We start from the raw sequence: 15959 nt of genomic DNA on the forward strand, positions 1-15959 counted from the left end.
TGGACTGTTATAAAATAAAATTATAATAAATTGACTTAAATCTATTACAAATTTAGTTCATATTGGTATTTACAATAAATATGTCGCTGTGATATCAAATTGAAATTTTAAGAGATAGGTCTCGAGAAATGACGTCTCTGAATCGACCTCGATTATTAGAGGGGTTACATTAAGACAAATGTTAACCGTAAAATATTTTATTTGAAAACAAATCATAAAACAATGGGGTACAATACAAAATCCGTTGTAACGAATACAATAAATCAAAGTAGAAAATATACAGTTAGTACTCTTCGAAAGAAACTAGCTAACAGTGTGTAAGTATAAATTATATATACGATAATCCAAAATAAAGACAACTACATCATAGATAGGAATACAGTGCAATATTGTCGTCATTGGACATCGAGAGTCAGGCTCATTCACTATGTCACGGTTATATTGTAATTTATATCAGGCACTGGCTACATTTTTTATTGTCATGGATGCAAACCATCTAATGGAAAATGGCTAACATCGCCTATGAACACTACAACACTAAAGGTCGTTACCAGCACGGTGCTGATCTTTTAAAATAAATAATTAACAAAATCGGATTAATGTGGACAAACATCGTTACACAACATGACATATATATTTATTTATTTATTAAAATATTAAAATAAATCTCTTGGCAAAAATAACTGGATGAATATCCATCTTCAAGCTTAAACACCTTACAGATTGGTTCTGAATGAACTTCGGGATCATTTGTCGGGCGGTTGCACCTAAAGTTAGGATTCCATGATATAGTTAACTACAAATTACAATATAGCCGTAACACAGTACGCACCATGTTTGACAGAGTTAAATTTTGTTTATTTTATGAAATGATTTTTTTTTTTTTTACTTTCAGTACCTCTCCAATTCAATAATAGACTGTACAATAAGGTTTCTTGTTTTTATAAAATTCTATCCTATTTTTTTTTTATTTGCATAAAACATAACAATAATTTAACTTTTAATATAATAAAGCGAAACAGTTTTATTTTTTCGCGCCAATCTCTTGAACAACCAATCGGATTTAAAAAAATCTTTTTGTATTCGACAGCTCATTACTTGAGGAAAATTATATTCAACATTACGATACAAAGACAGAAAATACCACAGGATTTTACAAATACCGAGTTTAACTCTCGCCAAACATGGCCAACTTCGGAGCCTATAATTATAGGTTATTAATTACAAGTTAAACTACCAAAGGCCGTAGATTTAAGTAACACAATATCGTTAGAACTCTTGTAAATATTTCTACAAAGTTTACATTACATACGACTATAAAATATATACGTGACGAGTGGTAAATTGTGCACAACGCGATCACAACGGTGAGTATAAATACTGCTACACGGCGGACTTGTTTCGGTAAGCGACCAATAGATAGCAGTGAATTAAGTGGCGGGAAAATGTGTAAAAGAAATGTTAAAAAAATACTTGCAAATTTTGTTTAATTTATTAGATGACAACTTATAATACAAGATTTAGAAAGTAAATTTTTAAATATTAATAAAAGTATACAATTTATTAATATTTAACTATAAAGTATGGGAAAATTTGACTTTTTTTATGATTCGAACCCACATTTATTTGCTATTCGTGCCATTGTGTTTCTATACATATCGTGGAAGGAATCCTATCAGTTGGCAAATTTTCAAACGTCATTACATTTGTAGTACCCGTGGTTTGGAAATTCACGGATGTGAGTTCGAATCCCATGGGATTGAGACGTTGAAAATTAATTTCTAACCTATTATTTATGATTGCCGAAGACAGGCTTACTCGTTTTAAAATATTTTCAAAGCCACCGTGTAGAAGTCGTACTATTTAAAACTTTAAATTTAATAAGTGTATTACAGATCGTGCTATAGAAATGGACGTGCTTGAGTATTCGTGTAAATATTAAAAATGGATTATTATTTATTTTGTGTGTGCTGTAATTGTGTGGGTTCAGTGACACGATGCGATCACGGTCACAGGTCGCATTTTTTTTTAACAAATGTAATTTAGAATTATATTCACAAATTAGTCTCAATATTAAATAAGTTTAAGTTCGTATGATTGATATACAAAAAACTTTAGATTCCCATACAAAATGGGTCTAAATATTTTTTACAAATTCATATAGAATAAAATAGAAAATATTTATTGCCAGAAAAATACATAGTTACAACAGAAAATACAGAAATATTATATATAAGTGACTCATATCAGGCAAAAGGAACTGGTTGAGCTGATGCTGCGAGTGTCCCAGTGCAGTGTGTACAGCTGCACAGCGCTTGTTTACAGCCAGTCCCTCTCTTAACAAATATCAATAAAAATACAAACGGGTACAATTGCAACTACATATTACAAGAATGTATCCTTGACATTCATATTATAAAACTATATTAAAAACTAAAGAAATAAAACTGATCGTCGCCACACGTACTATGAAACCGTGATAGATATCAAATTAAAACTGAATCCAAAATATATTTACGAATGAAATAACAGTTATACAGTTATTAGATTCAGAATACTTACCGGTAAATCGACAAATTTTGCGTTCAGATATCACATTATATACAAAATTTAACAATATTTCACCATGTTTGAAATTAGCGTGAAATAAGTGCAACTCAAATGATGCCATTTGTTTGTATACGCTCTAATTCCTATGACGGTATGTACATCTTGAGTTTTTTGTATATCAATGGTTCATAATGTACACAAAGATTAACAACTGTTAATGCACTAAAACCGACAATCGTTTACTTAATCTGTCCAATTAAAAAAAATGTTTTTAGTTTATATTTACTTTATAATTTTCTGAATTATCTTAAATTTTCCTTATTGGGATTTCCTAATATTTTTTTACTATTTAGTTCTCCAAGTATATGAGTAATTTATAAATTATATAGGAATAAATAAAATTAATTATTTTATTTATATTTTGGCAGGTAATACAGACATTGCCGATGTTATGACATCGCTGTCTTATTACTTATTTCGTTTATCATCAACATGAGCAATTTTTAAGCATTTTGACACAATATCTGAGCTATTTGCAGACAATGTACATTCAATTTGACAGTACAACAATGCGTTTCCTTATATTTGTCTATGGAATTACTGTCAAACGACCATCGCTGCAAAGAATCGCTATAACGCATAAATATTAAAAATAAATGCTATTTAACATCTTAACACTATTATTCTATAGGACGATGTCCTAAAACTTTCTATTTAACATTTATTTTCGTTTCCTTTTTTCTCTCGACTCTCATAAATATAAAATCACCATCGTAAAACAGGCCCGATGTAAAACATATCAAAAAACATACAGGGAACTATAACTACCTAATCTAAAAATCAGGTATACTTGTTAATTTAGACTTAGACATAGTTTCAGACATGTATTTCCCTTAAATACTACGTTTTTGACTAAATAACGAGGCAAATTTAATTTTGAGTTCAGATGAAATATGTTCTATATTGGTGATTGATGATACTATTTCGCGCCAAATTAATAATAGGTATTTATCTCGTTTGCCCCCAAAATATAAATAAGTACAGAGTAGACATAGACAGACGCGTTCCAGAAAAAAAAAATGTTAAAATTTTATAAAATTAACGAATATTTATTTTAAAATAAATGAGATTAGACTTCAAAATTATACTTCGTGATTTTTATAGAGTATTTTGAATCTCCATTAAATAATATTTAGTTTAAAAGCCTATAAATGACGAGCCAAAAAAATACCATCCCAATATTAAATTAGAAACGAACAATCACCAATATACAGATCATACGGAAAGGGTATAGAATTGATAAGGATATTTTTAATCTATAACATAAAATTATTTCTCATTTTTAAATATTTATGGAACATTTAACAAAATAACACTTTCAGTATGATCTTTCCGCGCCATTTTTAATCGATTCCCGCGTTTATTTCGTGAGATCACTGTTCTCAAAAACGTCAAGTAAGCATCAGACATGCAAGTGATATGTGCACTCACTACCTCACTACGCTATGATAGATAGCCCAAAGTGAGCTTTACAAAAACTATGATTTTCAAAAACATGGTCACAAATAATTTTTTTTCTAAAAAGTTACCTTTCATATCAGCACACCGTATTTATGGAAACATTTGAAATTGGCACATTTTTTGTGCATTATTTTCATGCCTAATTTCTTCGAATATCTATCAACTACATAATATATGACCACATTTTGAAAATAGATCTAAAATATATGCTAATAAATGCAAACAATATGACTATAAGCAACATAAAGAGTTTTAATAACGAATCTACAAGAACATACATAAAAGCAACAGATCCGAGCGCTGCTGATGTAGCTACATCCCCTACTGTCGATTACTATCAATATATTAGCACACACGTAAATTCGATTCAGACGCTGGTATCATTTTCCAATTGACGTCACTTTATTGGCCATTTGGAAAGTTTACTGCACACCAGGTTCCTGCCCGGCCATTTGCTGTGTTCATGCAAACACACCCTTATTTTCTGTGTCGTAGATTTCTTTATCGAAAGCAATTGAACCGTTTAACGCGTACGAAAATATAATATTTCAGCAAATAAATTTAAGTGACTCAAAATTACATAAATATTATTTCATGCCTCCTTCCATATGGTATCAAATTAATAACTTTTTATTTAAAAGGTCGCATTCACTAACAACCTTGGATATAGCACCGACTTATAATTTATAAAAATAAGGAGTAAAATAAAAATTATAAAAACTAAGCAGTCATATTAAACGACTAGTAGCAAATTAAAAATATTAATTTGCTTTGAACAAACTTAAGCATAGTTTATATTAAAATCTATTGAAATAATCAAAATCGAGTTTTTTTTTTTAAATTTACATTAGGCAAAGGGGAAATATTCTTCTTCGTATTTTTCTCAGAATGGGTAGTAATAAGTTAATAATAAGTTACAGGTAGATCTATCGTTTGTCCTGATTGTATGACTAATAAAACCAACCAAAAAAAAATTACATTTATTCTGAAGTGCCATTCCCTAAACCAGTGTCTGAAAAACTAAAATTTTAAGTGATCTTCTAAAAATATTATGCCTAGATCCGCTTTTGAAATACTACAGGCTCTAATCTTTATTTCCCTGTAATTTCCAATTAACTCCTTACAGGCAAACGCAGTGAAGGACGACCCCTACAAGATGGGGCGACGACCTCAAATACAATGCAGGGGGTCGATCCGTTCCTTATGGCAGTCTATGGGGAAGGCCTATGTACATTTAACGGCTGAGTTGATGATCCATATGGAGTCTATCTAAGAGAGTATATCTATGTTCATGCGTGCAAAGCAATAAAATTGTTGGTTTACTAAGAAATTTAATAATTGTTAATTTAGCAATGCACGTACTAGGTCAATGTATCGCCCCACCAGTTTTGTATTAATTTCCTATATTTGCATTTAGTATTTGAAAACATTTTTATTTCTTAATTTTGACAGTCATAACCGAGCTATTAGATTTTTTTATACAACTTAGAATGGCAAACAAGCTGACGGTCCACCTGATGGAAAGTGATAACCGTCGCCTATAGACATGAGCAGTACCATGGACATAACAGAGTATACTGTTTCGCCCATGATACCCCCCATGCGTTGCCATTCCTGAGGACTCGGGTGTTATTCCTCTGTACCCAGTAAATTCACGCCATATCCGACCCTTCAAACCGAAACACAGCTATGCAAACACAACTGCTTCACGGTAGAAACACGGACAAAGGTACCCAAGCAATCGATGTACAAAGTCTCCCTCTGTATACATGTCTACCAACCTCGTCGTCTCAATACAATATCGCAACAATCCAATTAAGTCTCACATTTATTTAGAGATCATGGCACTTCAGAATCGATTTCAATAAGTAATTCTATTAAAATTAATTTCCTAGCAATGGGGCCTATTCTGAGACGTTGTTACTCTAAACCTATGTGTAAAATTTCAATTTGATATAACATCGAAATCTTTATTCTAAAAGGACCAATATGAACTAAATTTCTAATAAAGTCCAAATTATTACAAACTTAATTTATGATGGTCCATAAAACAGTAATTTCCCAAAATTATTGAATTAAAATATTAAGAGATAGGTTTAGAGAACTTGGGGGCCTCAAAATCGACCCTAATATAAAAAAAATACTAAATAAACAAATTATCAGTAATCCTACTGATTTAAAAAATATTAAGTAGTTTTTTTTTTTAATATGAACACAAAATGGAAATATTAAAAAAATAAGTATACAACTATGGCGGGACAGCGGATATAACCCTTCTTTGCATGATGTTTTTTTATTGGTGAAATAAATCAAGGTGATATAATTCATGTTCAAAATTAAAGGAAAAATGATTAAAAAAATAAATTTGACAGCTATGTTTTTTTTTTCTGCAATGGACATTAAAAAGGTATCCACACACGATCAACTTAAAGTGTACTTGTTCTTTTATATAATTTTTGGGCATTCAATGTTATAATGGAAATTTCCACCATTATGCAAAGAAGGGTTAGCTCATAATAGATTCTTATTTAATAAGATATTGGGTACAATTTTCGGTCAAACCGGTTCTGGGGATATTTTTTTTTAATTGACTTGGTTCTACAGTGGTACACAGTGTACTGTTACCACCAGATGTTTATTGTCCGGTTTGCCATATAGATGCTAGTTTTAGATCCGAACGATAGGTATTTTTGGCACTTATTATTATTAATTTCAGACTTCACACGCAATGCATACTTTGAAAATATGCCATCATTTATATTTAATCCAAATATTTCTTTTCTAATTAAGATTATATAAATCAAAAGTCTAAAACGTAATCTACGGTAAATATATCAAATAATTTTAAAATAAAAAATTACAATAATAGTAAAAAAAAAATTGTATGGGTAAAAATCTCCCTTCTGTCTTCCGAAAACGCAGGTCAACGGATCTAATTTCGAATACTGATATAAAATCCACGTTTTCGTGTTTTAATGCTAATTCAGCTAATATTCAACTATAACCTACAGAATTAAAATTAACTTTTAGTATTTCAGTCGAAAAGAATCTTGCCAATTGTACTCAGGTGAAATTGGACTAAAACACTATTGCTACAAAGTTCATAATACATTGCATTCAACAATTGAAAGGCTATAAAAACCTATTTAACATACACACAGCAGTTATTGCTAAAATACACACAACATATCATGCGGTAGATATTTTTTTGCGATTCCATTAAGAATATTTATTTATAATGAGAGAATTTGTACATACATACAGACTGTGGCACTGACAAATAGACAAAAATAAACAGGTATTTTTAGTTTGATTTCCTAAAGATGCAACAGAACGATCAATAATTTTATTTTACGCATATTTTTATAAAGCGTTAATTCATTATGAATTTTGTATGCACATTATACCACATAATTCAATAAATGCAGTCATTAAATGTTGTAATCTAAGTGACTTACGACCATCTAGTCTACGATCATATTCCGTCACGTATAGTTCGTTTAAAAATCAAACGATTAAGCTTAGATATTATCTTAACTTCCTGCACTTATTGCTTTGAGAATGTTGATCGCTCTGTCCCACCAAGTACAGTCGTGTTTACTTTAAAATTTATAATCCCATATTATTGAAACGCTAGCTTATTTCATTAAATATCTCACTCAAAATGGAGATCAAACGTATGAAGGTATAAAGGTATCGTGCTAACGCTGTGCTCGTAGATATAATTAAAACTAGATGTAGTTATTTCTAAACATTGGCACATCATATTCGTATTTCTATCAGTTACGACTTAGGTACACGATGTCCTTCTACGGGTTGGGGCACTATGTTGAGCTATTTCTTAGTATGTATGTTTATCATACTTCATTTGACCTCTCATGTCTTTTTGACAAATGTATATTGGATAGAATAAGATTAATTTTGTAATTTTAATAAAGGAAAACTCAAGTAATTTCTTTCGTTTAAGTTTTCCAATGATAAATTATTTCAAATTAGGTGCCGTGACCAAGGTTCCTATATTAATGGTAGACATGAGGGGCAGTTAAGTAGTGAAGTTCAACGCGGCGGGGAAGCAGCCGCCAGCCTCTGCCTTAGACGCGCAAACTTGCCGTGAACGAGACGTAATTGAGCGCGTAGCCGCGAAGAGAGCTCCCTCTGGAGGGCTTGTACCTCTACTAGCTCACGACGTAACTGCTGGTAGTCGGAACGTACCTGGAGAAAGTAGTCATTGGTGGATACGAGTATAATACATTAAAATCAAGCAGAAAAAAATGAACTGTGGAGATGAAATATTAACGGAGCATTTCTACAATTTCTATTATAAGCATAAAACTATGGTAATTTATGGGATTACTTAAAAGTACAATAATATCCTTGAGTTGCGTAATGGTATTTCCATGGAAATTCCCATAAGAACGGATAATAATGGAAGCAAAGGGACCCAAAGCAACAAGAAACAGCTAATTTAAATAGTACTAGCGACCCGCCCCGGCTTCGCACGGGTGCGCATTACATCATATCACATTAGAATTCTCTAAAATTATCAGTATTTCTCTACTATATTATGAATGTATTATACATATAAACCTTCCTTTTGAATCACTCTATCTATTAAAAATAGTCGTACCAAAATGTATTGCGTAGAGATCTAAGCATACATAGGGACAGACAGACGAGAAACGACTTTGTTTTATACTATGTGTGTGATATATGTGGTGATATTGATGTATGAACTCCTACGATAGAAGTAAGTTAAGAATTAAAATATTTTTATTTTAAACTGACACAGTTCGAACGTAAAGGATTTGTTTCTAATGAATAATCGGGTCCTTGTTAAGGTCTTCCATCATTAATTCAGTCTACCATGAATTCTAGATGATATAATGTACTATTCAGATATCTATAATGACATTATAACAATTTTATTAATAATCACCATTTCAAATAAAATATGAAATATTTGAGAGAGAAAACATGAAATAAATATCTCAAAACATTGATATACCAGCCAACAATAAATTAGAAATGGTTAAAACTGAGAAATGCTCCGTTTATAAAAAAGAGAAAAATACCTACTTATATATAATAACTGAATTGAGACTCACACAGCTAATGGACTATTGTTATTAGATCTTTTACATTATTTATAAATGATATTTTCTATTTATACTGTGTCAATAATACTACTAATCGTATGAAGACGGCGGTCATTAATTCCTTTAGACCATATTAATGGTACACGCGCCTCTATGACCTTCAAAAATCAAGTGGAAAAAAAAAATTAACACCCGACATAAAAAGATGTTAACCTTTCTTTGCATGATTTTTTTATTGGTGAAATAAATCAAGGTGATATAATTCATGTTCAAAATTAAAGGAAAAATGGTTAAAAAAAATAAATTTGACAGCTGTTTATTTTTCTGCAATGGACATGTAAACTTGTTCTTTTATATAATTTTTGGGCATTCAATGTTATGATGGAAATTTCCAAAATTATGCAAAGAAAGTTTAACAAGTTTGAACATAGATATGTTAGTTTCATCTGTGGCATCGTAACTCCAAATTTAAATACTTCAATTTTTTTTTTATATTAAGACTGGTTTATTTGGAACATGTCCTAATTATATTTAATGAAAAACTGTTTGGTGTGTCAACTTTCAATTTATAATTTAACACTTCTTATATTATTTAAATATGAGTTTGAACAATTCCAAAACCTGAATTGGAACGTTATGATCCATACACGATTAGCAGTAGTACTGAACGTTTTAGAACTGGCTGATCTTTTAGCATGCAAATAACGAGAATTTGTGATCACACAATGTGACACGGTGTACACCGTGTCTGAAGTATCATATGTGTAGATATGTTAATAAATATATGTGTAAGAAGAGGGATCAAAGAGGAACGTAAATGGAAGCCTATAAAACACAATTATATAAATATATACCACAAAACAATAGCCTCATAGCCGTTTCACTGTCGAATAGTCGCCGCGCGGTGTTCTGATACATGTTTATATTATTTTTATATAATATATATAAATTTATATATCTATATTATATGTTGCATACGTATATATGGGCAATAAAAAGACTATTATTATTTTTTATAAAAATCAAACGATGTTTACTGGAACCAAGACAATTAACTAGATCCTTCATAAGATTACAATAGTAAACTTATTATAGATACAAACAATTATAAGAAGTATTTACATAACTAGTAACCTATTGAGTTGTGTGTGTATCGTGTAGTAACTCCGTGTGGTCCCGGCATAGAATAGACCACCCCATCCTTTCTCGTGGGTGTCGTAAGAGGCGATTAAGAGACGTCCCTCTTAAATCATCTCTAAAGCCCAACTGCGATTGCTAATCCGCCTGCCAAGCGTGGCAATTACTGACAAAAGCCCTCAAGGGGGAGGCTTCTGTTCAGCAGTGGACAGTTAAAGGCTGATGTGCTGATAATGATGATTATTGTTTTGGTTCCAGTAAATATCACCTTTTTTATTTTTTTTAAATATTGCCTAATCGTATAAAAATACACCCATATCAAATTTATTGACATTACTATTTACTTATTTTAAATAGACAATCGAGAGTTAAACTTTTTTTTTTATTCTTATAAGCAATCGGCGACTGGTCGTCAGTGTGTGGTCACAGTAGCACTCCCGCAATGCATATAATTAAGCCTTTTGATGAAGCAACACTGGCCCTGTTCAGAGGGCTTTATTGGGCTTAAATTTGTACCACATTTAAGCCTGATTTCAGCTAATATCAACAAGCATGATAGATTACAGCTGGTCATTTTTCAATTATTACAATATTATTTTTATTTTTTATTATAATTAAATTGAAAATAACTTTTTTAACAAAATAATAATTAACTGTCCAATAACAAAATTTTCCATAATGTAAAATTAAAAATATGCACTCAACTGTATAATTAGGAAAAAGAGTTGTTAGTACAATATTTGAACTAAGCCATAGATTATTGATATAAAAAAAAACAAAAGTATATATATATATATATATATATATATATATATATATATATAAGAAAAGAAAAGAGAAAATATATAGCATTATATTTTTTTCAAGTAAATGAGAAATCACAAGCTGTAAGCAACATGACAATGGGTACACTAGTATATTTCTGACCTTTTTTTCAACACAATTACGCAAGGGGCTGAAAAATAAACATTAATATTTTTTTAAAGGTTCAAACTGTAGGCATGTTAGTAACCATTGTGTGTCTAAAAATTTAATTACATATACAGGTTAGACAGAAAGGGTATATGAACCTGAAACCCAGAGACAGTGTCCAGAGAATTTAATATGTTCCATTTATGGGCAATTGCAAAACAGCTATACTCTTTACATAACATCTGTTCTTGTTTTTTGGTAAATAAATAGCTAAAATTGCTTATATAATATTATGGAAATTACACAATATCTAGAATATAATAAGACTATAATAAACTTTACCCTTACTAATATACTAAGAAGGGGGGGGGGGGAGGGGGAGGGGCGGATTGTTACTAATTGAGATGTTAATCCCCATTCATAGCAATATACCCTATCAGATCGACCTCCACGCAGTTCCCCTTGGAAACCACCCTGACTAATTATTGGCAAATTCGTCGTGAAGAGCCGACTGACTTGACTTTATCCTCACCTATTATCCCTCACTGGTGTTCCGCCAGCGTATACCGTTAGCGCAGGCGGGGTTACCATTTCATTATTATTCATTAAAAAAATATAATAAACATATAACTTAGTCGATGTTTACACATTGGAGATATCTTGGAAATAATTACAAATGGGATTTTAATAAGAACAATAGAAGCAAAAACAATAATTATTGATAATAAATGGTAATTTGAAGCATAGAATTTACTTATTATTTGACAATCACAAGTAATGTTTTGCTTTTAGTCACATATTCAACTAAATTAAGGCTGAGTCTAGTCATAGATGTCGTTGCACTTAGTGACACGTATTGTTAAAGTTTACAAAATATATACATTTTATATTGAGCTATTATTTAAATAAATATTACAAGTTAGTTACTTCTACAATGTTATTAAAGTCTTTTTACTAATAAATTAATAAAATATTAGTATTGTTATTAATAATATTTTAAGTAGAAGTGCTATTTGATTTTTTTTTATACAACTTAAAATGGCAAACAAGCTGACGGCCCACCTGATGGAAAGTGGTAACCGTCGCCTATAGACATGAGCAGTACCATGGACATAATAGAGTATACTGTTTCACACATGATACCCCCCATGCGTTGCCATTCCTGAGGACTCAAATGTTATTCCTCTGTACCTTGTAAATTCATGCCATATTCCACCCTTTAAACCGAAACACATCCATGCAAACACAACTGTTTCACGGTTGAAACACGAATGGGACAGAGGTGCCCAAGCAATCGACTTTTGTACAAAGTCTCCCTCTGGTAAATGTGATGATGTACTGATGTGGTAAATTTGTTTGAATGTAAATCACTGATTATTAAAGAAAAATTATACACTGATATTATACTGAATTACTTGATGCCTTGTGGTATGTAGCATTATTTTTTAGATTAAAGTATTAAAGCATATATGAAGCAATATTGATATTAATATAATTTGAATTTAAATATATTAATAAGAGAAAAATAAAATAAAAAATACAATTGCAATTCTGGAGGGGCAGTCAGAAACAGTAGGGAATTATTCCCATTCTGGTAAACATAAATCTTTACATTGTAAAACATACATACATACATATCTGTCACGCCTGTCTCCCATTAGGGTAGACAGAAACAATGGAACACCAAATGCTCCAATTTAAACAAGCCTCTATCTCTTCCTCCACATTCATCAAACTTTTCATACACTCTTGCCAGTTATGAGTACTTTTAATTTGGCCTTTCTTCAGCATGTCACCTATTTGGTTAACTTATGTCCATCTAGGGCGGCCCCTACTGATATCTCCACTCATTCTTGCTTGATAAATCTCTTTTGTAAATCTTCTTTCATCCATCCTTTCCAAATGGCCAAATCAATGCAACATTCTCTTTTCCAGTTTTGTCACTACATCGTCTTTGAGTCTATACTACTCTCTAATCACATTATTGAACAAATTTCAGTATAATGTGACAAGATTTCCATTTTGGAGTAATTAAATTTATTTATAGTGTTAACAGTTTAAAAAATAGTCACTGATACTAATGCTATAGAAATAAATACTTTCTCTTTGTATTGACAAGTAATATTTATAAAGAATAAAATTGAATTAATTAGAATTCTTTGAAGGAAGTGTTGTACCCCGTCTTTAAAACAAGCATTAGTATTCATTAATGGGGCCTAAAAAAAATACTTTCCTTGAATTTTTTTATATTAGGTACTAAAAACTAAAAAGTAAATTAAAATTCTCGAAACATAGAAAACAGGTATTTGTAGCAAGTGCACTACACAGTACAAGGTATGTACATACCTGTCATTATGGTTGTACTTGATTTCAAAAATTTTAATTCATTTTTACTTTTTGGCAATATAAAATAAAATCTATTTATGTTATTCTTTTACATTAATTACACATTATTACATGTAGTTCCTCAAGCCAATTTAAATTGCATTATTAAAATAATATTTTGTCATGCATTTGGCATTCTATTATTTCTGCCTACCCTAATGGGAGACAGGCGTGACAGATATGTATGTATGTAAAAAAGTAGGAAAAAAAATTAAAACCCTATTAATACTAAAACTAGTTTTAAAGAATGGATTACATACACATACTGTATATTAAATACAATACAAATTAATTTCATTGAACTAGCCTTGTTTACAAGTTCTATTAAATCTGTTTTTTTTTTATGATAATATATTATTATTTAAATACAAAGTTATAACAACATTATGTAAATGTGTGTTAGCAGAGTGTGGTATCACCTCAGAGACAGATTTGAGTAGGTTGATGACACAAAGGTCCTGAGTGTTGACCGGTTCCACCAAGTCTCTCTCCACATTGTCCATTTTCCACTCCATCAGGTCTAGCTGTTCATCTGTACGCTTCACCTGGCATTTATTAGAAATATAATTTAATTATTTATATATCAAGAAACTTACTGCTAAAGTAACATAATTAGTAAATAAGCTGACAGAAACCATTAGCATATTTTTAAAGGAATTTGATCAGTGTATTTGGGCCTTTTTCTTAAATGAACATAGATAAAGAAAAGTAAGAGAATCATTTAGAATTTCCTATACAAACTACCTAGTTGGATGGTCATAGACATGGTCTATGTTAATATGGTATAATCAAAATTTTATATTGTTTTCGGGGCTTTTGAAAAAATGTTAAATTTTACTGGTATAATACTTCTTTAAAAGGATACTAAAGTATTAAATTTCTTACTCTATATAATATAAAAAAATAATTAAAATACATTTATCATATGGAACTCATCACATAATCATTCATTACATCTTTAAATCAACAAATACATTGACAGATCTATTAACTCAGAATCAAAATATATATAATTATAATTTAACTAAGAGTTATTCAAAAATAATTAAAATAAATTAATAAATAACATACAAATGTACTTATTGTTAAATTTATTGTAACTGGCAACAGAACAGACTCAACAGGAATTTAACTATATTGGAAATGGATTATAAGATATAAGTTTTAAATTGGCATAATTCTAATTACTATTATAAGTAGAAGCAATAATTTATGTGCACAATTATTTTAGACTAATTACACATTACTATATATAGTTCCTCAAACCATTTTGTGTCAGCAAAATAATATTTTGTTATGTCATATGGAAATGAAATATTTTTTTATGGTACAAAATCTTGAAATATTCTTAACTGATGCTTTTTTATTTGTTAAGCATGTATTGTTCAACAAATTAAGTTGAAAATCATAAATTATTCATTGTAACTAAACAATTTATATATATATTTATCAAAAGGTCATGCAGTCACTGACTATCTATTCTGCTATAATTAGCAATGAGATACTAAAATAATCCCATAGACATTCCATACGCCCATTCACAGATAAATAATAAGTGACCTTTTACAAATTACTTCTTCAATCTAATCTAGTATTCTAGACGGTACTTAGCAAGGGTTGAATGGCAGAATCAGGGCTTATTGCTTCATACAATATCTACATATTATAATAGTTTATTATTTATAGCGGAAGCGGCGCTCTGACCCAAATTCAAGACCCGCTACATACCGTGACCGTATTGCCTTCGAAACATTAAATGTAATAATCTAACATACCGTCTCTTCTAGATCCTCTAATGTAATTTCCTTATCAGTCATATTTTCAGATTACTAATGATTTTATGTTAGAAATTTAATAAAAATATTACAACTATAGGAAAACGACCATTTCCTTCCTCATTTACTGAAACAAATGTTTATTTTTTTTTTTTTTTTTAATTTATGCTGCCTAGTCTTCAAAAAGATAATTTGTCTGGAATACAAATGTTTAATTTATAAATATCAGTATGTTGTCAATTTTAGTTTGTCAACTGTCAGCGTAATTGACATTGACATATGTCAATGTCTATTGCGTTTTGATTATACCATTTTTTTAATTATTACGTTACGTATCTTTCAATGTATACTTACATAAAGACTTAAGATTACAATACAGGACAAAACTTTAAATACAAAAGAATTTAAAAGAACCTATATTAATTAAAAAATGTATAGATCAAATGTCCTATATGATCTGAATAATATATACTAGAATGATTAAATGCTAAAAAAAACTACTAAAAACGGGCAAAGTTACAATCTATGAATAATAACTAAATTCAATGCATAAAGCCAAAGGGTTCCCAAACTTATATTTTGT

At 30.1% G+C, this 15959-nt stretch overlaps 1 protein-coding gene across 1 annotated transcript; it reads right to left on the bottom strand.

Annotated features, from left to right (window-relative positions):
• Positions 1-181: 181 nt before the first annotated feature.
• LOC113515153 (uncharacterized) lies at positions 182-15517 on the bottom strand. Its single transcript, XM_026899315.3, has 3 exons — positions 15377-15517; positions 14021-14146; positions 182-8283 (listed from the first exon to the last, which is right to left on the bottom strand). The coding sequence occupies exons 1-3, from the start codon at positions 15416-15418 to the stop codon at positions 8128-8130; spliced, it is 324 nt and encodes a 107-aa protein (XP_026755116.1). The 5' UTR covers positions 15419-15517; the 3' UTR covers positions 182-8127.
• Positions 15518-15959: the final 442 nt, after the last annotated feature.

This window comes from Galleria mellonella, unplaced genomic scaffold (genome assembly GCF_026898425.1).
Source record: "Galleria mellonella isolate WM207_F2 unplaced genomic scaffold, CSIRO_AGI_GalMel_v1 utg789, whole genome shotgun sequence".
In the NCBI taxonomy this organism is placed as follows: Eukaryota; Metazoa; Arthropoda; class Insecta; order Lepidoptera; family Pyralidae; genus Galleria; species Galleria mellonella.